Below are 24,618 nucleotides of genomic sequence, written 5' to 3'. Positions count from 1 at the left end.
GGGGAACGTTAGGTTGATTTATATTTTCAAGGTACAACTTTGCATGATTTCTTTTAGATCCTGTCATAATGTACAAGGAGAACATATGTGAAAGTCAGGGCTGATGTTTTCTTCTCTGAAATGTCTTTTGTGAAACTCATTGGTCTGGGTATTCATTTTGTTTCTTATTCATAGCTCTCAGGGCAATACCACTCCCCTAGTTCCATTCCTTCTTTTTCATTCCAAGGTTGCATCAATATTTTCCTTCTGCCGCCAAAGAAACAACTGTCTCGTGTCTTCCCATTTCTTCGAGGACTGCCGCCAACATGCTCAGGTTGCCATCAGGAAAATTCTGGGCTTCCCAAAGATCTAGGATCACGCCAGTAGGACTCGATTTTGTAGCAAAATAATTTAGGTACCTGCAACAGAACAAAGGAAAATGGTCTTGTAAGACTGGCTGCCTCTGTCAATGCTGATTCAAACTATCCACAAACCACACCCAGTATGTACACTCTGCATGAGCATTCACTGTGACTAGTCTGTAGGTCTTTGTACTGCACTTGTGCACTGAAACCTTCTGCACCAGATCTACAGCTGGTGTAAATCGGAGTTGCACCCCTGGCTTAAATAGACCTGGGCTGATTTAGACCAGCTGATGGGGATCTGCCCCACCTTTTAACAGCTGGCACTCTCCTCTTGCCTATGTGGTTCATCCAAGCCTTGCTATTTTGTGGGCCACCTACTCTGTAAAAGTGCTCTTTGAGAAACTCCTCTCACACTGAAGTCAATGGCAAATAGCCCACTGATTTCACTGGGACCAGGGTTGGACCCTTAACAAGGACAACAGTAAGTGAGCTCACTTCCCGTGTACACACCGGTCTATAACAACAGCCCTTATGTATTCACTCAGCCACGTTGTTGAGTTCATACATGCAACACACCCACCTGTCCAATTTCAGTTTGTGGGCCAACATCCTCCAGTCATGGCCCCTGGTCTGTGGGGCATCAAGGCTGCTGCAGAGCTTTTGTCTGATGGGCAAAGGAATACTGAAAGCGCTCGGTCCCACTATGGTGGTGATGGTACTTGCTGAATCCATGAGAGGATAATCAATGCCAGTAGGTTCCTAAGTTTTGCAGAAAGGGGTGGGGGTGGAAATAAAGCAGTATTGTTACTGCACACAAAAGCAATCACCAAGCACAAAGGCAGAATCCTATTGCTCGCGTTAGTGGAGGAGCAGCCTCATGCTAATCAAGTTGTATATGCGCTTGATGTCAGTCAGCTGAAAGGAACAGAAATATGTACAGCTAACTTTCACAGGCAACAGGTTTATCACCACTCCAGGTTGGTCTAGGTCAGGGGTAGGCAACCTATGGCACGCATGCCAAAGGCGGCACTCGAGCTGATTTTCAGTGGCACTCACACTGCCCGGGTCCTGGCCACCGCTCCGGGGTGCTCTGCATTTTAATTTAATTTTAAATGAAGCTTCTTAAGCATTTTAAAAACCTTATTTACTTTACATACAACAATAGTTTAGTTATATATTATAGACTTATAGAAAGAGACCTTCTAAAAACGTTAAAATGTATTACTGGCAAGCAAAACCTTAAATTAGAGTGAATAAATGAAGACTCGGCACACCACTTCTGAAAGGTTGCCGACCCCTGGTCTAGGTGAAAACCTCGGGCCCAGCTTGATCAGTTAATGTGGAGAAACACCAAGCTCTTTCTTAGGGCAAAATGCTACCCTTAGAGCTTTACGGCAGATCTCAGTGACTTCTGTGTGTGGGAAACTCTCCCTGATGTGGGGAGCCACAAGTATGGGGAGCAAGGAATACCGGAGATGAATTTTGTGGGGAAGAGCATTTGGAGTCAGATGACAGAAAAAGCATCAAGGGCCCTATGTTTCCCGTCCGTGTAAATGAAAATATGGAAGCATTTACCCCCCAAAGATGCATGGGACTTGCGGGGAAGGGGTATTTTTGATGCACCATTCCCTCTTCGGCGTGGGGCCAGCCATGGTGTGCTAGTACCAAGAGGTAGGGCAGCCCCCGTTGGGTAGTAAGGGGGAGACATCTCTCTCTATATTCTCCTCCTCCTCACACACATGGAGAGACACAGACACAGAGCAAAGGCGTTGCAGCAGCTTGGTGGATGTGCTGCTATTATCTCTCAGCCAGCACCTGTGCTCTGGGAGTCTTTTGATGGGGGGACAAACCGTGGAGAGAGAGTTGATGCCGCTCCAGGCATTAGCTGATCCCTCATTTTTATGCGGACCTCAGTCTGCACTACGATGTGGAACGTGCTATTCCCCTGCTCCTGCTGCATCCCCACTCCCCAGCTCTCTCTTTTACACAAAGTCATGGGCTAACAAGCAACAGAGGCTTTACACAGAGGAGGAAGCATCCTGGCAGTCACCTTTCTCCTATATATACCCTTTGTGGGTTTCTTTGAAGTTCTACTACCTTCTATGTTGTCATGTGGCTGGCAGGAATAGGGGGAATGGAGCCACCTCAGCCTATTACTTTACACCAAGTGGCACATATTTGACATACATAACTGAATAATCTATGAATGACAAGTGGTGGGTGCTTTGGGGTAGGGACCTTGTCCATCTCCTTGTCTGAAAAGTGTCTTAGCATGCGTTGGGTATAGAGCAGGGGTGGGCAAACTTTTTGGCCTGAGGGCCACACTGGGGTTGTGAAACGGTATGGAGGGCCTGGTAGGGAAGGCTGTTCCTCCCCAAACAGCCTGCCCCCCGCCTCCTATCCACCCCCTCCCAGTTCCCGCCCCCTGACTCCCCCCCTCAGAGCCCCCAACCCATCCAACCCACCCTGCTCCTTGTCCCCTGACCGCCCCCTCTGGGACCCCCCCATGCAACCCCCCCCCGCTCCCTGTCCCCTGACTGCCCCTACCCCTATCCACACCCCTGCCCCCTGACAGGCCCCCTGGGACTCCCACACCTATCCAACGCCCCCCATTCCCCGTCCCCTGACTGCCCCCCCCCAGAACCTCCGCCCCATCCAACTGCTCCCTGTCCCTTGACCGCCCCCCGGGACCTCCTGCCCCTAACCGCCCCCCAGGACTCCACCCCCTTTCCAACCACCCCCTGCTTCCTGTCCCCTGACTGCCCCCCAGAACCCTCTGCCCCTTATCCAATCCCCCCACTCCCTGTCCCCTTACCATGCCGCTCAGAGCGACAGGACTGGCTTACTGGAAAGCCTGGGAGGTGGGCGGGCGCAAGCTGCGCAGCCTAGCAGGAACGGTGGGCCAGAGTGCTCCCAGCGTGGCTGCGGGGGAGGCGGGACAGCAGGGGAGGGGCCGGGGGGCTAGCCTCCCTGGCCTGGAGCTCAGGGGCCGGGCAGGATGGTCCCACGGGCCGCAGTTTGCCCACCTCTGTTCTAGGATCTTATCTAAACAAGTCTTGAGACTAAATTTTGGTTGCTGATGTCCAGAGAACAGATGTCCCATGAGATCTGAGATCCTTTGTCTGATAACACCTCAAGAACATCCATTCTAGAATTATTCTGGCCCGTCTGCTTCCAGGCCCAGTCACAGCCCAGAAGGGCAGGATGCATAAGTGAAAAAGGATGAAGGGAAAAAATGAACCAGACATTTTCAGCCATGCAGGAAAGCTCAGCTAGGTTCAGATTTTTTTTTATAATCCCAATGAGATCACCCTTTTAGAAGATACATGTTCACTTTAAGGATCCTTCTTAAACAGGAGGCATAGGCTCTACCTAAACCAAAATGGTTATGGCACACATAATTAAAAAGTATTTTTTAAACGAAATGGCTGTGGGAAAGTCAATAGGTGAGGAGGAGTGCACAGTTCGGGCAGAGATGTTACTTAGGGATGAATTTATTAAAGGGGAAGGGACTCTATAGCCTAGTAAAGAGGATAGGAAAGAAGTTGGTAAAGTACAGGTAGGAGTTATTGAGGAACAATCAAATGTAAGAGTCCCTTTAAATACAACACACGAAGGCAAGCAACTGAATATTGACAAAATGTACAGGTGCTTACATGCAAAAGCTAGAAGTCTAACTGCTAAGATGGGTGAACTAGAGAGTCTCACGTCAACTAAGGATATTGATATAATAGGAATTACGGAAACTTGTTGGAATGGCGATAATCAGTAGAACATGGTAATACCAGGGAATGAAATATATAGAAATGACAGAGTAGGATGCACTGGTGGGGGAGTGGCACTATATGTAAAAGAAAGCATAGAGTCAAATAAGGTAAAAATCTTAAATGAAACAAACTGTACCATAGAATCTGTATGGGTAGAAATTCCATGCTTGGACAATAGGAGTATAGTAGTAGGAATATTCTACTGACCACCTGATCAGGATGGTGACAGTGATTGTGAAATGCTCAGGGAGATTATAGAGCCTACAAATGCAGAAAGCACAATAATAATGGGGGATTTCAACTATCCTCATATTGACTGGGTATATATCACCTCAGGACATGATTCAGAAATACGTCTAGACACCATAAGTGACCGCTTCTTGGAGAAGTCCTGGATGAGTCCTGGAACTCACAAGGGGAGAAGCAATTTTTGATTTAATCCTAACTGAAGCACAGAATCTGATCCAAGAGGTAGCTTAGCCGCTCGGTAATAGTAACCATAATATAATTAAATTTAACATCCTTGTAGGGGGAATAATACTAAAAAAAAAAAAAAAATCAACAAGGTAACTTCAAAAAGGAGAACTACATAAAAATGAGGAGGCTTCTTAGACAAAAAATAAAAGGAGCTGTGTCACAAAGGTTAAATGCCTGCAAGCAGCATGGGGACTATTTAAAAACACCATAATAGAAGCTCAGGCTACATGTATACCCTGAATCCGAAAAGATAATGAGATGACCAAAAGAATGTCACCATGGTTAAGCAGCAGAGTAATGGAGGTCGTCAGAGACAAAAAGGCATCCATTAAACTTTGGAAGCTAAAACTTAGTGAAGATAATTAATAGGAAGGAGCACAAACTCTGGCAGGTTAAGTGAAAAGTATAATTAGGCAGGCCAAGAAAGAGTTTGAGAAGCAACTTGCTAAAGATGCAAAAACTAACAGTAAGAATTTTTTAAAGAACATTAGAAGCAGAAAGCCTGCCAAACAGGCAATGGGGTGACTAGATGACAAAGGTGACACAGGAGCACTCAAGGAAGATAAGGCCATTGCTGAAAAACTAAATGAATTCTTTGCATCAATCTTCACTGCAGAGGATGTGGGGAAGATTCCCACACCCGAGTCACTCTTTTTAGGTCATAAATCTGAGGAACTGTCCCAGATAAAGGTGTCTCCGGAGAAGGTTTGGAACAATTTAAGAAATTAAACTGTCATAAGTCACCAGGATCTCTGTGTGGCTTAAAAGCTTGTGTCTCTCACCAACAGAAGTTGGTCTAATAAAAGAGATTACCTCAGCCAACTTTTCTCACCAGGACCAGATGGTATTCATCCAAGAGTTTTGAAGGAGCTCAAATATGAAACCATAGTATGAAACAAACTTCTGTACCAGATGACTGGAAGGTAGCTAACGTAATGCCGATTTTTAAAAAGCTGGTGAGTCTAACTTCAGTACCAGGCAAATTGGTAGAAACTATAGTAAAGCACAGAATTACCAGATACATAGATGAACACTATTTGTTGGGGAAGAGTCAACATGGCTTTTTGTAAATGGAAATTTTGCCTCACCAATCTATTAGAATTCTCTGATGGTGTCAACAAGCATGTGGATAAGGGTGATCCAGTCAATATAGTGTACCTGGATTTTCAGAAAGCCTTTGACAAAGTCCCTCACTACTAAACTCCTAAGGAAACTAAATAGTTATGGGATAAGAGGGAAGGTCCTCTCATGGATCAGTAACTGGTTAAAAGATAGGAACCAAAGGGTAGGAATAAATGGTCAGTTTTCACAATGGAGAGAAGTAAACAGCAGTGTTCCCCAAGGATCTGTACTGGGACCAGTGCTGTTCAACGTATTAATTAATGCTCTGGAAAAGGGATCAGTAAAGTTGCAAAGTTTGCAGATGAAACAATCTTGAATAATTTTGTAAAGTCCAAAGCTGACTGCGATCTCCCTATCCTGGGTGGCTGGGCAACAAATGTCAGATGAAATTCAACATTGATAAGTGGAAAGTAATGCACAGTGGGAAAAAAATAATCCCAACTATGCTTATATAATGATGGGGTCTAAATTAGCAAGTACCACTCAAGAAAGAGATTTTGAAGTAATCGTGGATAGTTCTCTGAAAACTTCAGCTCAATGCTCAACAGTGGTCAAAAAGGCTAATACAATGTTAGGAACGATTAGCAACAGATAGAAAATAAGACAGCAAAGATCAAAAATATAAATCCAAGATGTGCCCTGTCAGTTATGCCCCACCCCAAAAAGTATATAGTGAAACTGGAAAAGGTTCCGAGGAGAGCAACTAAGTTGATCAAGGGTACGAAACAGCTTCCATACAAGGAGAGACTAAAAAGATTAGGGCTTTTCATCTTAGAAAAGAGATGATTAAGGGGGGGTATGACAGAGGTCTATAACATCATGAATGATGTGGAAAAAGCGACAAGAGAAGTGTTATTTACCCTTTCCCACAATACACAAACCAGGGTTCACCCAATGAAATTAGTAGGCAGCGGGGTTAATACAAACAAGAGGAAGTACTTTTTCACACAATGCACAATTAACCTGTGGAATTCATTGCCATGGGATGTGGTGATGGCCAAAAGTAGAACTGGGTTCAAAAATAACTAGATAAGTTCATGGAGGATAGATCCATCAATGACTGTAAACCAAGATGGTTAGGAATGTTACCACATGCTCGGGATGACCCTAAACCTCCGAGTGCTGGAACATGGGGTGCTCTGTACATTCCCCCTGAAGCTCTGGTACCGGCCAGTGGCGGAGACAGTGTAATGGGCTAGATGGAGCACTGGTTTGACTCCGTATGGCCATTCTTATGTTCTTATATTCTTATGTTGGGGGTTCCCCTGAGGTTTTCAGGAATGAGGTTATTCATTAAGTGATCTCAGCAGGCCAGATCATAGAAGGTGCTGAGTGCCCTCAACTACTTCTGAAAACAACAGGAACTGAAGGTGATTGGCACCATGGAAGCATGAGAGAAATTTCCCTAGAGTGTGTTGAAGGTTGAGGTGATGGCAGCTATCTTTCAGGGAAGGGAATGTATAGGGTATAGCACAAGATATTTAAAGTGTGCTGGGGAAACCATGCAGGCTCACTAAAAACCAAACCAAAATCAGTCTGTAGCACCAGGCAATCTGCTAACAGAATAGCAACATTTAGCTCATGCAACGTGCTTTTCATCTGTAGATATCAAAGCACATTACAGAGAAAGGAAAATATAAACTATCCCCATTTTACAGATGGGGAAATTGATATAAAGTGGCTTGCCTAAGGTCATTCAGAAAGTGAGTGGCAGAGATGGGGACAGAATCCAGGTGTCTTCTATGACCACTAAACTGAAAAGAGACACAGCTCCAAATGAAACTGTGCATGAATAAGACCCACGCCTCTCAGCTGAGTAATGGGTACTTTCAGAAAGACCAAATATGTACCAAATACCAAATGGGAATTTTTAAAAAGTACAAAAAACCCACAAATTGACATTTAATGTAGATGAAGGCAATAAAAAAGCATCAATACATGATCTAACTTACATCTGCAGCAGCACAAGGGAAGTGATTCCAATAATCACTTTAGCTGATTGGAAAGGAAAAGCAAATGTTACCTGTGAACTATTAAAGCCATAACAAAATCTACTTTAAATGTCAATTTCTTTAGTTTTCTACTACTTAACATGTTGCTTTGTATAATTAGCTACAGGAGATGCCCCACAAACACAACTGAGAACAGTCTCAAAACTTTACAATGCCTGGTGCAAGCTGCCATCACACAGCTTCCAGGAAATCTCATTAGCCTACACCTCACACTTTAGCAGCAACCGGTCAAGGTTTTAGGTTTCCGTAAACACTAGTATATATTGGGAATAGCAGGTGTCAATGTTGCGAGCTCCATTCTTGGGCTTTGGGTGGAATTATTCTGTATTTCCCTTGTCTCCATTCCTCTATCTACTCCTTTTAGTATCTAGTCCATTCCATCCATGCTTTTTTAAAATGTTACATAATGACTTTTTATGATAGACATTGAAATACATAGCTGGAGAAGTATCCTCACACTAATGTGCACAAAGAACTACTGACTATGGTCTCTCTAATCACATACCAAACTACAGTGCTTGGTGTCTGTGAGCAAAAGGCCTGTGTCAACAATAAATTCTACAACATTGACCCTGTTGGAGATATTAACCCTGTAATAGAGGCTGGTATCCTGGAACATGGAAGACACAGAATACAGGTTCTTCAGGGCAGTGGTGACTGGGAGCATCATAGAGGTGGCACTTTCCCTCTCCATCTCCAGGCCAAAGCATACAATGGACAGAGCTCTCAGGGCACTCTGAAAGTTTGGCTGTGGCTCTGTCATTGGCTGCTTGCCTTTATGAAACTCAGGAATATTGCAGGGTTCATAAAGATTTCTGCACAAGGGCCTATTTCTTTGTGGAGAATTGGGGTCTTCTAGAATTAAGGACTGGGCAAAGACTGAAAACCTCCCACTCTCTCATATTTACATATATTATCATGCGTATTCCAGTAGCCCCATCTAAGATCAGATTCCATTGGGGAGGTTTCTGTACAGATACGTAGTAAGACACTCTCCCTGACCTGAAGAGTTTACAATCTAAGCAAATACATATAAAGGATGGGAGAAAGATGCATTATAATCCCTACTTTAAAGGTAGGAAACTGAGGCACAGAGATATTAAGAGACGTGCCTAAGGCCACACAGGGAATCTGTGGCAGAGCCAGGAATTTGACTTAGATTTCATGTCTCCCAGTTCAGAGTCCTAACCACACAAGGCCATTATTCTTCCCTTAGCTGTAGACAACTACATACACACACACACACACACACACACACACACACACTAGCTTCATCCCAGGCCTTTTGTACTGCAGTCTAGCAGGTTAAGAGCCATCCTATGCATAAGAGGCCATGTGCTTCTTGCCATCAAAACTAGCACAGCAATAAAAGCTAATTCATGTGGTAACAGAGTCCTGCATATCAGCTCTTAGCACTGACTGTCCCTTCCACAGTGGATGTGGGAATGTCACCATGCACCAACAACGATGAGCAATTCTCATGATCCGTAGCCTCGCTAATGAGTGCTATTCTTTCCCTGCATTAATCCCTGATGGATGGGAATCACAGCACAAGACAATAGTGCTATTTTTGTTCCCTTTGAAACTATTACCAGATCCTATTACATATAAGCAGAAGATAATTATAGTGTGTACTTGAGTTTCATTAAAGCTACCACCAATTCTTTCACTTCTCTGCTAGGTTAAATCAGAGATTACCTCAATGCAGCACTTATACAGTAATTGTTTATGATAGTAGTTTTACCATCTGTCTTTAATGTTACGTTGTCCCCAGTTGAATATACAACTTTACACCCAATAACCAAGCAGATGTTATGGGTAATGGTGCACATTGTCAGGGCCCTGCAGAATAAGTAACTTTCGGCTGTCATCTCACAGCCCTTCCGAAAGTCACCCACAAGAACTCACTTTCCATGATTTCACAGTACAGAGTTTACCCACTCTCTCTTCTCAGCCAGAATAATGGTTACATTTGAGAAGCTGCTCTAACTATGTAATAATGATGCCTACTCCACTGTAGCTGTGCCTGGCTGATCTTGACCCTTTGACCAATTCCTTTATAGGGATTTATAATAAGGAACATAAAAGGGAGAATAATTCAGGAAGAGGATGGCGGGGTGGGGGTGGGTGTTAAGTTTTAAAAATGAATGTAGCGATTGATAAAAGGCGTCAGCTTGTCAAGCCATGGAGATTGAAGTCCTCTGTCTATCCAGAGAGCATGTACAGCACAGGAAGGTTCAATGCAAACTTCCTGCAAATACCTTGCCCAGTCCTTAAAAGTGGAAAGAAGTACCTTAGGGGTGAGAGGATAGTTCATTCTTCATGCCTTGCAGTCCTTGCCAGGTAGGATGCAATTAGTGCCTTGGAGGGTGGGGGGGGGGGAGTCATTCTGTTTATCTCTCTGATCTAATGATACTTTTGGAGTGCCAATGACCATACTATCCAAGGCACCCTTCATTAGGAACTGGGGATGAAGGCTACCAACATTTTCACATAGGTCAGCAGTCCCTTGATGACAACAATGACTTTTTGGGTCACTACCAACCGGGCGTGACTCTCAGCTGCTGACTTGCAGATAAATGCCTCTCTATTTTCCTTGCCAACTCTCACAACTATCTCATTTACACGGATTTAGTTATTTATTTATCTAAACTATCAGCTGCTTGTGGAGAAAGCTCACTGACATTTCTCCCGTCCATCATATCCGGAAGGATCATACTGCAACAGAACCATGAAAGAAATCAATTTCTTTATCCTGGAGGAACTGACAGAAAGTCTTTATATTGCAGCCATACTATTTGAAGGATCATTTCTCCACAAAGGGGGGGATTTTAACTTCCTTTTCATTTATTTCTATTCCCGATCCACCATCCTTTTCATCAGCCGGCATATGTGCAATCCAGACAGAAGGCAGTCATCAAAGGGACAGACCCCTACCCCTCCCAAATTCTGCTTCTTCTGTTGTTGTTGGAGCTGTACAGTTATTGAACTTTGCAGACCTGCTGGGCCTGGAAAGTGAAAACGCCATCCAAAGCCAGCAGGGGTGAAGCTGTGTGGCTCAGAGATATGGCCTGTGGATTGGAAAGTGCCGGTGGTTGCTATGGTATTGTGACATTCCTTATTAATGTCAGCGGGGCCTTTAACTAAAGATGTTTGTAAGTCAAAGGGCTCATGAAACTCTGGGAGGAAATGGTGACCACACTGTAGCAGGCTGTGGAAAAGAGAGAGGATGGCTCCGCAGGACAAGCTTATTTCTCTATAGAAGAGGACTATCTTTGACTATGAGCCGGGGAACAAGATATAACCAGTCTGTCATATCATACCGTGTACGAGACAAAGGACACGGGAGAAAGACGGCATTTGTTTTGGTGATTATAGTAGGTTTCCTCACCCCTTTCTGGTATCTGAGCCTGGACTCTCCTTTGCCAGACTTGCTCTACTTGTAAAGGTCAGACCATAAGGAGACGTTGACATTTCACCAACTTCAACATCCTGCAACCACTTTTTTACTTATTTCCCTATTATTGCCACATGTGCTTGACTCCTAGACAAATGATATCATTGCTCTCAGTTTCATCATGAGGTTGTGATTTCCTGATGTAAATCTCACAAGGTTTCCACGCTGACTCATACATCATCATTTTCTGATGTTGCACCATTCAAGTTATTTCAGGGCACTGAGTGTCCCGGGCACTTAGCTGGTATGACACGAGACAAGCTTGTTAAAATCCAGATGGATAGCAATTCTCCTCCTTTGTGAGACTCCCATCAGAGGGCTCTGTGGCTAACATGGCTTGGTGTGTGGTCCCACCTTGCTCACAGATGCTGCCAGTGGCTCTTTGTGAAGCAGTGGCTGGTCAGAGCGGTAGAATTTGCCCTTATTCTCAACCTCAAAGAATCACTTACCACTAAGTTTTATTGTCCCCAAGCACTACAGTCCTTCAAGTCCTAAGGTCACCAAAAAAAGGGACCATAGCAGGGTGCCACTACCAAACTCCTGTGTCATCTCCAACACTTTTTCCCCTGTGATATTAATTTTGGGACACAACAAAGCAAAAGACCCAGCCCCTCATGCTTTTTTCCCTAGGCTGATGCACTCATCCACTCTCAAATCTACAGATTATCTTCCCTATTGCTGCTCCTGGAGATATTTCCCTTCTGTACCTTCTACATTTCTCCATTCCTCTAGTGACCAAAAGAGTCTGATTTTACATAACAGTCATGACACATATCTGCAAAGTGAGATGTAAGGCTCATCTATTTCCTCAGGCTTTTGCTTTTGTGTGTGATGACGGAGACTTGTTTTAGAGGACCCTGAAAATTGGCACTGGTTCGGTAAATGGTGTATACTGGTTTTTAAAGAACATGTGTGTGCTCAGGGCACATCTGATCGGTGTAATTTAGACATGTATAAGTAACTAAATACAGTTAAATATAAAAGAGGACTAGTGCCTTTCAAGAGAATGGGTCATTAGGGTCTGCTAGCCATTTCCATTTCATTGAAATACAACTCTACTTTTAGTTAGCTGTGGGCAGTTTTATGCAGTACGCCAAGCCGCTGGAACTTGGCAGGAGCAAAGACTGAAGGGAAAGCCTGTTGCACATCTAATGTCTTATGCTTCCTATTTCAGAGCAGTTATTGTCAGTGCTCAGAGTGAACTGGTTCATATCAATCCAGCACACTTCTTCCTCATGAGTACTTGGTGCTTCGAGAACTATGGACCTAGGAAGAGTGAGTGGACATCAGGGGACATGACCATCCTATGTTTTATAATGTAAAAGAAGGTGTGCTGAAGAAACAGACCCCCCCCCCCCCCCCCGTGTGCACGGGGGAAATAAGAAGCTCCAGGGAGAGACACCAGGAACACACCTACCATTCTTCCCTTGTCCGTTTTGAAGGAAGGATGCTTCCTTCCAGAGGAGGGAGTAGAGAAAAGCCAACTGAGCAGCCAGGAGGCACATGAGGAAAGAGTGAAGAAGGCAGTTGAATCCACACCTGCTATCTAGCATCCATGAGAAGGGAAAGTACCTACAGCAGTTATGAGAGAGGTTGGAAAGCCTGGTACCTCCCAGCCACCAGGAGGAAGGAGAGAATTAATGGGCATGGCAAACAAGCATAGGGAATGTGGTCAGGTTAAGGGATGTTTGCTGGGAAAGTTCTGCCACTTTCCCCCCTCACCGGTCAGTGTGGAAATGGCTGGGCCCTTTACCTCTGACACCGTACAGTTGAGTTGGAAGATCTGTCCTTCTCCTTCGACCTGCCGTACGCAGAGTTTACAAACCAGCTCCAGCGTGCTCAGGCTGAACCTTTCCAGGGTGAAGGTACAATGTAGATTTCTCTGACACCCGCTCCAGATGTGGTAAAAGGGTATTTCCTGCAGGAGAAAAATTAAGGAAAAATTTGAACTGATCATGGGCATCTACAGTCTTAATGTATCTTAGCAAATTCTCAGCTCATCTCCCAAAATGCAGCTCTGGAATGAATATGGCAAATGGGGTCATGAGTGTTGTGAGGAGATACTGTGCGGCCTCTCTGAAGAAGACTTGGCTCTGCTCTTCAGGATGGTGGTCCCCAGTCTAGCGTCCCATGAAAAGCATTCACTGCACTGGAGACTAGCAACTGAACCATGCAGTGGAAACAGAATAAAAATAAGCAAATCCTCCCCTTGCCCCTCAGTGATGAGAAACCTTCACAAATCCCAGGATGCTCTGCTGTTCTCTCACACACATTACAAAGGTGGGTGTGTTTGTTTTCCCGCTTCCTTAAGGCTGAACCTGCTGCTTGAGTACAAAGGGCCTGGGTCCTCTAAAATGCTCAGTGCAGCCCACAAATCTCAATACTGGGCCCTAGTGGCCAGTGCTGGAAACAGGCTGAAGGGTGCACGTATTTTGGCTGGTAGTAACCCCATGCACTAACCCAGGGGTAGGCAACCTGCGGCACGCGAGCTGATTTTCAGTGGCACTCATACTGCCCGGGTCCTGTCCACCGGTCCAGGGGGCTCTGCATTTTAATTCAATTTTAAATGAAGTTTCTTAAACATTTTAAAAACCTTATTTACTTTACATACAACAATAGTTTAGTTATATATATAGACTTATAGAAAGAGACCTTCTAAAAATGTTAAAATGTATGACTGGCACGCAAAGCCTTAAATTAGAGTGAATAAATGAAGACTCGGCACACCACTTCTGAAAGGTTGCCGACCCCTGCCCTAACCCTTGACTCTAAGGCTATGCTTACACTAAGCTTATGTCGGCATAACTTGTGTCACTCAGGGGGGTGAATAAGTCAACGTAAGTTACATCGACAGAAGCATCCGTGTGGACAGCGCTGTCAGCGGAACAGCTTCTCCCGCCGACATAGCTACTCCCGCTCGTGGGGGCTGGAGGAGTTAAGCCAATGGAAGAGCCCTCTCCCGTGGGCTTAAAGTGGCTACATTAGAGAGCATCTGCGCCGCTGTAAACTCTCTAGTGCAGCCGAGCCCTAAGTCCTGTCCTCTCAGCACTGAGTTTTCCTGCCAGAAGCAGATTTTCTGACTGTCCTGATCAATCTCTCTCTCCCAGTGCAGTGTTAAAAGGGAATTTTGATTTTCAGTCCAAATTAAACAAACCATGGCCTGTTATGTGGCCTGGCACTAATGAGGATGGTTAAAAGAAACCAAGCCCTTTACTCCTCTCCACTGCTCAAAGAAATTGAAAATACACACTGTGTGTAACAGAGGGGAGAGGGCTGGTTATGGGCAAGAGCCTCAAGACCTTCAGCTTACAGCAGCCTGAACAGTCACTGTGTCTCGTTTTTAAAAGAGCACTGCGCAACTGTGTGTTGCTACGTATCTTTAAGTCCTTCTGTTCTGACCCATGCATTTCAGCCATCATCCAGGCATTCTGTCATTTTTACCTGGTATTTAGCCAGCAATTTGCTCTTCCAGAGAGAATGGGCAATGTCATGAATGGACAGACGGAGGTTATGGGTGCTTCCCTTAAAATGCAGAGCCTTTGGTTCTTCCAGTAACTGTCCTCCCATCTGCCTCTCCAGCTGTAGAACTTCCTAAGATTCAGTAAGAACGATAGAAAATGGTCAGCTTGTGATCAAAGAGACATTATATACAAATGTGCCATGAAAGGACATGCTATACTTCGGCTCCCTGAAGATCAGCTGCAGCGGACGAGGTAATCTGTATAACAGGGAAGAGATGCACACACACATTGTAAGGTAAACACACATCTATTACAGGAAAGACATTTGTATGAAGGGGTCTGAGAATAATCACACACATCACTCTTATGGCTTTACATCACACTTCTAGTGCAAGAACACAAATACAGCCTGTATTATCCAGGAGAACTGCACACACCCATATTTCCTTTTAGGAAATACATGACATGACAGGCTGGGTCCCACGTTCGGCTTGCTTAATTGCTTGAGAGAGTCTAGGTCAAAGCACACAGGCAATGGTTGCATATTGATAAAGCGTCACCCTGGACACTGCACACCCTGAGGGCACTTAATAGCAGCTTTAATGTGTTGCCTTCAAGAACTCCTACCCATGAAGATGTGGTCCAATCAATATACAACTGGTGATTGGCACCAACCAATCAGATTATCCCTGTGAATCAGAATATGCAACAGAAATAAGAAACCTGTTTGTCACAGGGCTATTATTACCTACTGAAAAAATGCAAAACAGTAGAGAGAACATTGTGATAGAGAGGTGTGTATCTAAGCGTGAAAGCACAGTGGTTCAGAGAGTGACTGGAACAGTGACTGATCAATAGCTCATGAGAGACAGGGGAGAAAGGCTTTTGCTCTGATACACAAAATTAATAATATGCCTATGAGTAATGACACTTCCAGTGAATACTGGGCCTCCTCTCCATCTCTGCATGCTACCCACAATGACATATAGGCCAGCCACTGGCAATGTATATGAAAGACGAAAGCACAAATGTACATATGCTGCTTTTGTACATAAACCCAGCCAGAGACACGATCGCCACACATGCACTAGCTTTGACATATACACAAAATGTGTCATGCACACACAGGTGCACACCGAGCATCACACACCAACAAGAAATCAGGGGCTTTTGAAACCAAGAAGAGAAAGTAAAAGATGGGGTAATTGAAGTTGCTTCCACTTCAGCTGTGAGGCATAATAAGCTGATGTTGATCACATTCAGTATCTAGTTAGCATAATAGAGAAAGCTGATGTCCCCAACGAACCTGGCACCTGACAAATTCTAAAGCTAAAATGATGTTTGTTTATCAGCTATTAGAAGAAAAGAAACATAATTAGAAACCTTTTAGATTAAGGCTGTGCCAATCAATCAGTTCCAGCTTCTTTCCACTGTGCCCTAATTACCTCATAAAGATGTCTAAAGAGCAATCGATAGTAATTATCTGATTACTATAGATCTTCATTATGTTCAAATTATCTCTCTGGGATGTCTAAAAGAAGATTCATGGTATTTTGTGCAGTAATTGTACCTACCAACGTCTCAAGCATACATATTGGCACATATGGTTAAACAACAGACACTGAGAAGGCCTATGTGTGAATAGCAGTTTTGGCTACACTCATCTACTTTCTCCAATACTGGAGTTGGGGCTGCAGCGGGAGCTGCCAGTGCTCAGTATTGCTAGCGTGAAAAGAAGACACTGTAGATTTGGGTATCTAAGTTTAGGCATACAAGCTTGGAAAGATTGGTCTTTCTCCCTGTAGGCATTTATGGGAATGGAAGAAACCCACTGTAAACCTCTGCTGAAAGAAGCAGAGGCTCAAATTCAGGCTAAACCAAAGAAACTGAGAATGGGGAGAAGAAGGGATACCCAGTTCATCTCCTGCCTTTTGGCAGGCCGGCACAGAAATGTTGTGTGGCCTTAAGACCTTATCTGTACTGCCTTTACTCCATGTATTGCATTACTTGCCTCTTTGGCTGTTTGTTCTACACAGCTATGACCTTCTAAGAGAAGAAACCCTCAGCCTGTGCCTTTCCATCTTTAGTTCCAAATCCTGGCCATTAAGTCTGCCTTTTCAAAGAAGTAAGAACAGGCTCCCACCTTATTCCTCTCAATGCCCACTGGCAAAGGATTCCTATCATGCAACAGCAACTCCTATGCAATTCCTGACAAACTCACTACACCTAACAGATTGCTGTCTTAGTATTTATCTATAAAGAAAGTTGCAAATGAAAGCTTATCTGATACTGGCCATCATAAATAGTGTGAGAAATATGGGGTTATTCAAGAAGTTGTAGATATGTACCAAAAATATGTATAAACTATGTAAGCAGGCAGGATAGATAAACGGGTTTTTCACAGACAAAGGAATGTTGATTTGCCCATCTGCCTAGGTCTCCAATGTCAACCAAGCACTGTGCAGGTCAACACAAACCAAGCTTCATTTGCATATTAAGCAACGGGAAAAGCAAGTTAACAGGAGAACAAGAAAGACAATATGGTGTCAGCACACCAAAGAACAAACAGTGGGGGAGAAGACCTTTGTCTGGAGGGTACCTTTCGAGGGGATATATTTCAAAGGTTTTCTGGTCTATGAGGCGAAGGAAAAGGAATGCTGTGGTGGTCCATCACTGAGGGAGCAAAAAGGATAACCCTTTTTGTATCCATGAAAGCTGGAACCTTTTAGTATCCATAAAAGCTGGAGATGCTGGGAGTTTAGTTGAGAAACTGAACTTAGACAAAGATTTTAGCCTGCTAAAGTTAAGTTTAGTCTCCTAGAAGCATATTATACTTTTGTTTTATTTGTAACCGTATCTGTTCCTACTACTCTTACTCACTGTCACTTGACTATCTATCTTGGTTAATAAACTTCTCTTTGTTTATCTCCAGCAAGTGTCTCTTTTGCTAATGCAGAGGGGTAACAAGGTCAATCCATAATTCTGGGTGCCTGGGAAAGTGTCTCTCACCGCCTTGTATAAGCACCTTGATGACACCAGTAATAAGATATGAACTTATACCCTCTTAGGTGTCTTCTTGTTGGGGTTGAATAAAATACATCTTTGCTCAGCAATGGCCCTAATTCAGTATCCTCACGCTGACTATGTAAGCAAGATACAAGCTACCAATATTTTGAAGCTGCCTTCTAATTAAAGCCACAGCAGGAAGAACTTACATTTAATAAAAGTTTGTGGCTTCAAAAAGAGGTAAAAGCAGTTTGGCATGCCTGTTAAATTGTGATCTGCTTCATCGATACAGTGTGGTAGCTGTCTTGTAGACCAGTCTCTTCTGTGATTGCCATATTGAGAAAAGGAGCTCAGCAGAGTGACAGGAGCCGTTTAAATGGATAGACAGGAGTAAAGCAGTGATTTGCAAGCATTTCCAATCTGTGACCCCAAATTACAACCAAAACATTTCAGATCTCCCCTCACATCTAATCATAAAGAAAGGGGCAGAGGTTGTGATCCCCCCCAAAACCTGTTTGCAACTCCCTTGGGGGTCACAACCTTCAGGAGTGAAGGAAACTCTCCTATGGATCAACATTAAAGCAGGAGTCAGCAATTCTGCTTCACAAACAGAAGGAAAAGAAATAAGCAGATTTCACAATAACCAAGCTATTATTTGTGACAAGTCATTAGACTCCCCAGTCTGCTCAGGCAGTTTTGGGAGAGAGAGCTTACTCTGCATGATTAGAGGGAAAAGCTGTTGGATAAATACAGCACTATGCTTTCTAGAGCAACTGCTCATCGTCCCTTAGTAATTGTTGGGATGGATACAGTACGTGTCAGATTTCTTATTTCTAAATAATAATAGAATGCATTTGGCCGACTATTAAAATAAATACATACACCCCTAAAAAGGCTCCCCAAACCTCAGACATTCCAATGTGAAAACATTTCCTATATCCATCAGCATAGAGCTGTTGGTCTATTGACACGTTCCTGGCTCCCACCAAAACTGCAAGGGGAAACTGCCTCCACTCTGCTTCCCACCCCCCACCTACTCCTCTTTAACAGGGGTGCTGGAATAATTCTTATAGTGGGGGTACTGATTATAGAAACCATAGAAACCATGGATTTGGTGTTTGTTATTACTACTTCAAGCCAGGGGGTGTGGCAGCACCTCTAGTTCCAGCACCACTGCTCTTTAATGTTACTAAATTCAGCTCTGTGGAATGCAGATTCAGCAACCTCTCCTCTGGGATGTGAGGAATTCCAACCAATGTCTCACCTGCCACTTCTCTGATCTACCCCAGTCCCAAATCACTATTATCCCAGACACCCTTCAAATCTCTGTCAAAGTTCTGAGCAGTCCTTGTTCCTATTCTCCAACTTTCCACCCAAACCCTCAAGATCCCCTGAAACAACCACTATCCTTCCAGTTACAGACTGGATCCCTTAATTATTATTATTATTTATTTGTATTGTGGTAGTGCTAGGTGGCCCCAATCATGGATCCAGGCCCCACTGTGCTAGGCACTGTACAAACACATAAGAAAAAGAGGGCCCCTGTCCCAAAGATCTTATAATCCACTTTTTGCAGCCCCTCAGTGTTGCCCCTCAATCAGCCAGAAGAGCTGCCATAATGAAAGCATTCCCTGCCCCTGTCATTCTGCAGAGCAAAGGATTGGGACCCAGACATCAAACCCTGGTCTCATGCCTAGCAGTGCAAAGTGCTGCCACTGAACCAAGCCCCACAACACAGTTTTTGGTTATCTTTCATGCTTCTCCCTTAATCTTTGTGGTAGAATCTGTCACACAGGGCCTAGCCAGATCAAAATACATTGCAAGGCCTCATTCACAGTCCTTCATTCTGAGGCCAACCTACTTTTTGCCTTCCAAAGACTCTTTGTTTTCCACAAAACTGTGGTTGAAGTGTTCATCCTCTGCTGAAGAAAGCAGACGATGCTAATATCACTCTGTGGACAGGAGGCCACGAGGCACTTGTTCACAAGTCTCTGTCAACTGTTGCCCACCCTTGTACGCCCAAACATGTTATCGTTGGTTCATGATAGACCCAGAAGGACTCTTCAGATCTGACTCCAGAAGACACAACACTGCCAACACTGAGCCCTTTGTAGTACATTCTGAATAAATAACTGAGAGCTGGAGAGGAAGTGCGGGATTAACCACCAAATTACAAACCAATCTTGCATTCCGACATCCGAACATCAACACAATCTCTCCAGGGATTTATCCTCGGTAAATTTCTCTCTCTTCCATTCATTATCACTGCATGTTATAAAGGATTTTCTCTCCATTTTACTCAACTGTTCTTGTGATCCTTTGCACAGTCTTATTTATTCAGGTGAACTTTACTGGACAGAATTCCAAATGTTCAAATAAACATGAAAAAAATTCCACTGAACGGTGTCTAATTGAATTCAACCATCTCCTGTTGCCCAAGCTTTCTACTCTGAAACTCACAGCAGCATTCAAACAGCTTCAGTATTTGCTACAAGGCAGCTTTGAATCACTTATTTTCACCTCAGAGCTTAATAAACCAATAGAAAATTCCATTAAGACCACGTAGACCAAAGGGAATAGAGGCATAAGGGTGTCTTGGCTTTTGGAGATCCTCAGCCTGGTTGGTACAGAAGTCCCTTTTTCCAACTTTTAAAGAAAAAGAAATCATACGATGATAAAATAATTATTGTTTCCAAAGGGGTTCAGCTCTGACAAAATCATAATTCTCTAGATCAAGTTCCCAGACGCTTTATAAACAAACCCAATGCTGAGCATCAGACCACGGTATGCTAGTCTCCACTCCACTCTTCAGTCCACTGCTTTGCTAAATTTCTCATAGCTACAGAAAGTACTCCCACCACTCCAGTGACAAACATTACAAACTGTAATGTCCAGGAAGACATGATACTAAACAGCATTTGAGATGAAAATGGAATTTTCCAGCCACAGTGAAAGTCAACACTCTGAGAAACACAAACATCTCCCATATTGAGGCAGTGTGCGCGCACATGTTATGTGGCTTGTTTCTAAGTAAAGCTGTTAACATTGTTCTTCTGTACACAACACACAATTCATGCTGCTTGGATATCACTGACAGTGCCGCTAATCAGTTAGCGTTAGGTTTTGAACTCTTCTTGCTACCTAGATGGCATCTGTAGATCTGGTTATGATTACAGAAAATCTTTCAATAACCTACATTCATACATATATGTGCACAAGTTAGTATATTTATTATAATAAGCATCTGTCTTTATATGTGTATTATAGGTACTATATATACACATGTATACATAGTTATGTATACCTACACAATGTATGTGTAAACTTATGTATATGCTCGAGTTGTATACAGAGAAAGTTAGGTACATAGCTGTAGAAAGCAATAGCCTTGATGTAGTTCAGCTGCAAATTCTCAGCACAAAAACAGCACACAGACAGGTATAACAAAGCAATATAAAAGCAGGCAGTGATTAATGACCCAGGAACTTCTTTTATCATTATCAGCTATTTACAAAGAGGTATTTATACATTTCATCATCTCGGGGGAGCTGGCACTTACCATTAAAAATACATGAATAACGAATGAAGCCCTTGTGCACCTTATGGCCCTTTAATAATGCAAAAATCTCAGAATTCAGGTTATGATCCACGTAAACAAAGGAACAAAGAATGCTGGGGGGAAAATTAGTTTAGCATTTGAGTGAAATCATTATGCAAAGGACAACCTGGGGTTTGGGTTTTTTTTTCTTCTTTCCCTTTCTATAAAACAATGTCTTGTTGTCAAGTTCTTCCTCCAAACAAAAAATAAATAAAATAACAATAAAATGATTTAAAAATGATCTAGAACAGGGGTTCTCAAACTTTTTTTGCTTGGCCCCCCTTTGGAAATATTTCAGGCTCTGACCTCCCCAACCCCCCAAAAAGTGGTAGCAAGCTTAGCTACTATATATACTCATGGGGCACTAAATGAAGCATGTAATCATTATCCTTTCTCTTCAAAGGCGCTGAAGCCTTTCAAAAAGTGGAAAGTAGTGTTACCATATTTCAAGTTCCCAAATAGAGGACACTGCTGGGAGGAGGGGGAACTGGAGGTGGGGATACAGCAATAGTATATCATACCACCTTTACTTCTGCGCTGCTGCTGGCAGCAGCGCTGCCTTCAGGGCTGGGTGCCCGACCAGCAGCTGCCACTCTTTGGCCACACAGCTCTGAAGGCAGCGCGTCCACCAGCAGCAGCACAGGAGTAAGGGTGGCAGTACCATATCATCTTCCACACACCCCGCTCCATAATAGCCTTGAGATGCCCTTTTGAATCAGGACCTCCAGTTTGAGAAATGCTGATCTAGGGAACATAAATTACAAGCAGCTGCACACTAATGTAGGGTCTATTCACTTTCACTGCAATTACTGCAATCCTGCTAGAGCTAGATGGTAAAGCAGATGGCATTTACCTTAAGGGCATCCTGAGTGTCATCCAAGCAGTAGACTCGGATGCTGTATTCCAGCGATGAGCAGGAGAGCGGCCCGAAGATGGCCAGCTTGAGACGTTTTGCTGCTGCTTTGGTGGTTGACTGTCCCACCAGGGCGTAGGTGCTAAGTGTTTCTGTCAGGATATGGCAGGATTCTGGGTCTAGCTGGATGTAGCATGGAGTGGTGAAGTTCTCCTCTCCAACCATCACCACGTCCTAAGGGATAAGCAGGCAGAGTTAGAGAGCCCAGGCCAGACACCAGAGAAGCCCATTTGTTTTGCATTAATCAGGATTGGGGTAGGGGCCAGACAAAGCCTACTCAGAGATAGGGCCTTGACTGCAGAACTCCATTGCCATAGATGCTCATGCAAATCCCAGAATTTATCTTAAGTCCTTCCTGTTCGGGTCATTTTATTAATCAACATTTAACATTCCTCTGCTTCTAGATTCCCTTCTGGGCTGGTACAGGGAGATGGAGCTGTGTGCTGATGGTCTATAACTGCCATTGGCTACATAAAACTTATGATTGTTTATGTGCAGCATGTAGGTGCTTTTAGAGTGATGAGCAGAGCAGGGCAAATTATGTAAAATATCACGAAAATTTTGCACGAAAAATGCAACAACATTTGTTGAATGACCTATCTGAGGAATATTATTTGACCAGCTCCAGACATGAGCACTCAATACATTATCTAAGTGAATAATAAGAGTCTTAATTTCTTAATTTTCATAATCAGTGGTTTTAGAACTCAGACAGAAGTAACCTCAGTGATGGCTGAATGCCACATGTACAAAGAATATCACCTGCTGCTACATCAGAATAATCCCCCATGACAAGACTGCCAGGCCAAGGCAAAACACATACAAATCAAATACAAACAGACGCTTTTTCACCTTCTTCCCTCTGCTTAGAAGAAAACAGCCCCCATGCCATTTCCCCCATTGAAAACTGTACGTTATAGTCTCCATGTGGCACAATGTACTTTAAATAATTGGCAAAAATAAATAAAAGGTGATAGTAATAGATTGTGGTTCTGCGAAAGCAGCTCTGGGCTGCATGAGGCTCTGCAGAACTCAACCACCCTGCGTTTGTTGTCATGAGGTGAGGAGCAGGTATCTGGCAGCGGACCGAGCAGCTGGATTCAACCCGAGTTTGGGAGCAGATTCAGGATCCCAGGCTAAGGAAGGGCGAATGCAGCACATTTGCAAAGGTGACATCACCTTCTCAAGGGCAGAAGAGAGGTTGCCATCTGCCATGCTGATTATACCCCCCCTACTGGCCGCGTCATGAAACAGTTGTGTTGGCCCTGGCAGGAACTCCTTGCCTACGGCAATCTAAGCATCTGTTGGGGGATAGAGATGGAAGAGCTGTTCCAGAAGAGAGAAGATGAGACTCACTGTACTGGAGCCACAGACCTTGTGGACTCTGCAGACAGCATGCAAGCACCGGTTTGGTGTCAGCATGGGTACCTCCAGCAGGGCAACAGCTCTTTCAAGGACAAAAAAGGAGACTGGAGGAAAAAAATCAGGGGATGCCAGCAATGAACACAAAACAAATAAGAAACATATGTACAGTGCTGGGAGATACTCCACTGGAGTGCAGATTAGTCAGCTAGATGTGCATGAATTCACTGGCCCAGAAACGATCCCAGTGTGGAGAAAAGCTCGTGCCACAGGCAATATTCTTTCAAGGATAACCCTGGAAATGGGTCCTTGCTGCTGTCAGTCCAGGTGCCCATGTCAGTCACACTGCCCTCATTAAAACCTACTCAGAGGAGGAAGTCAGAGGGTGCCAAATTTCATAAGAGAGACAGAACTGATGATGGCAACAAAACAGGCTTTTCAGAAGCAAACAAGTCTGCCAGGAGAATGGTTAGGGGAAGTGGGGTCTGACAAAATGTACATACAATGTAGATACCTCCACTGTCTCTTCCTGTTAAAATAAGAAACTCTTGGCACAGGAGCATCGTACCACTTCCTTAACCCTGGGATCCAGTTACTTCAGCATTACCAGCACTGACTTCAAGCATCCCGTCAAGCTCCTCAAGGTGTGTTTTGCCCTAATACTCTACGAGTCTGTAATGCTGCATTCTGGTTGCATGCCTCAGATCAAGAAGCAGTGATACACCAACAGTCTGAGCAGCTTACTGCACTCTGAGAATAGCGAGGAAGAGAGATGGACTATACTCAATATTAAATACACTCAGATAGCCCAGGTCCTGCAGCTGAGGATTGTTTGCAGCATTGTTATCATCTGTTACCCTGTTGAAAACAGGAGTACAAACTAGGGAGGTAGGAACCAGTTTGGAAAATACATTCCCTCTTCTAGATTTGATCCAGAACTGACTTTTTCCCAATATTTTTCATTTGTCCTTTCTTTCTCCCTACCTTCTCCCCCCATCACTTCACCATTGTGGCCAGCTAAGACTGAAACCTGACGTGTCGGAATCCCACAAAGAAGCCATTGTGCTTCTGTATCTAGCCAACCAGAAGCAGGAGGTAT

At 43.9% G+C, this 24,618-nt stretch overlaps 1 protein-coding gene across 1 annotated transcript in view; it reads right to left on the bottom strand.

Moving 5' to 3' along the window:
* Window positions 1-232: 232 nt before the first annotated feature.
* UNC5C (unc-5 netrin receptor C) overlaps window positions 233-24,618 on the bottom strand; it is a 363,016-nt gene continuing 338,630 nt past the window's right edge. Inside the window, exons 12-16 of the mRNA XM_065404905.1 lie at window positions 22,098-22,331; window positions 14,621-14,770; window positions 12,933-13,097; window positions 925-1,103; window positions 233-398 (exon numbers count right to left, since the gene is read on the bottom strand). Coding sequence (XP_065260977.1) covers window positions 233-398; window positions 925-1,103; window positions 12,933-13,097; window positions 14,621-14,770; window positions 22,098-22,331 — 894 coding nt within the window. The remainder of the gene's footprint in view (window positions 399-924; window positions 1,104-12,932; window positions 13,098-14,620; window positions 14,771-22,097; window positions 22,332-24,618) is intronic.

Source organism: Emys orbicularis, chromosome 5, assembly GCF_028017835.1.
Source record: "Emys orbicularis isolate rEmyOrb1 chromosome 5, rEmyOrb1.hap1, whole genome shotgun sequence".
Lineage (NCBI taxonomy): Eukaryota > Metazoa > Chordata > Testudines > Emydidae > Emys > Emys orbicularis.
Note: the sequence above shows the minus strand (reverse complement) of the source record. Positions and strands in the feature narration are given on the sequence as shown.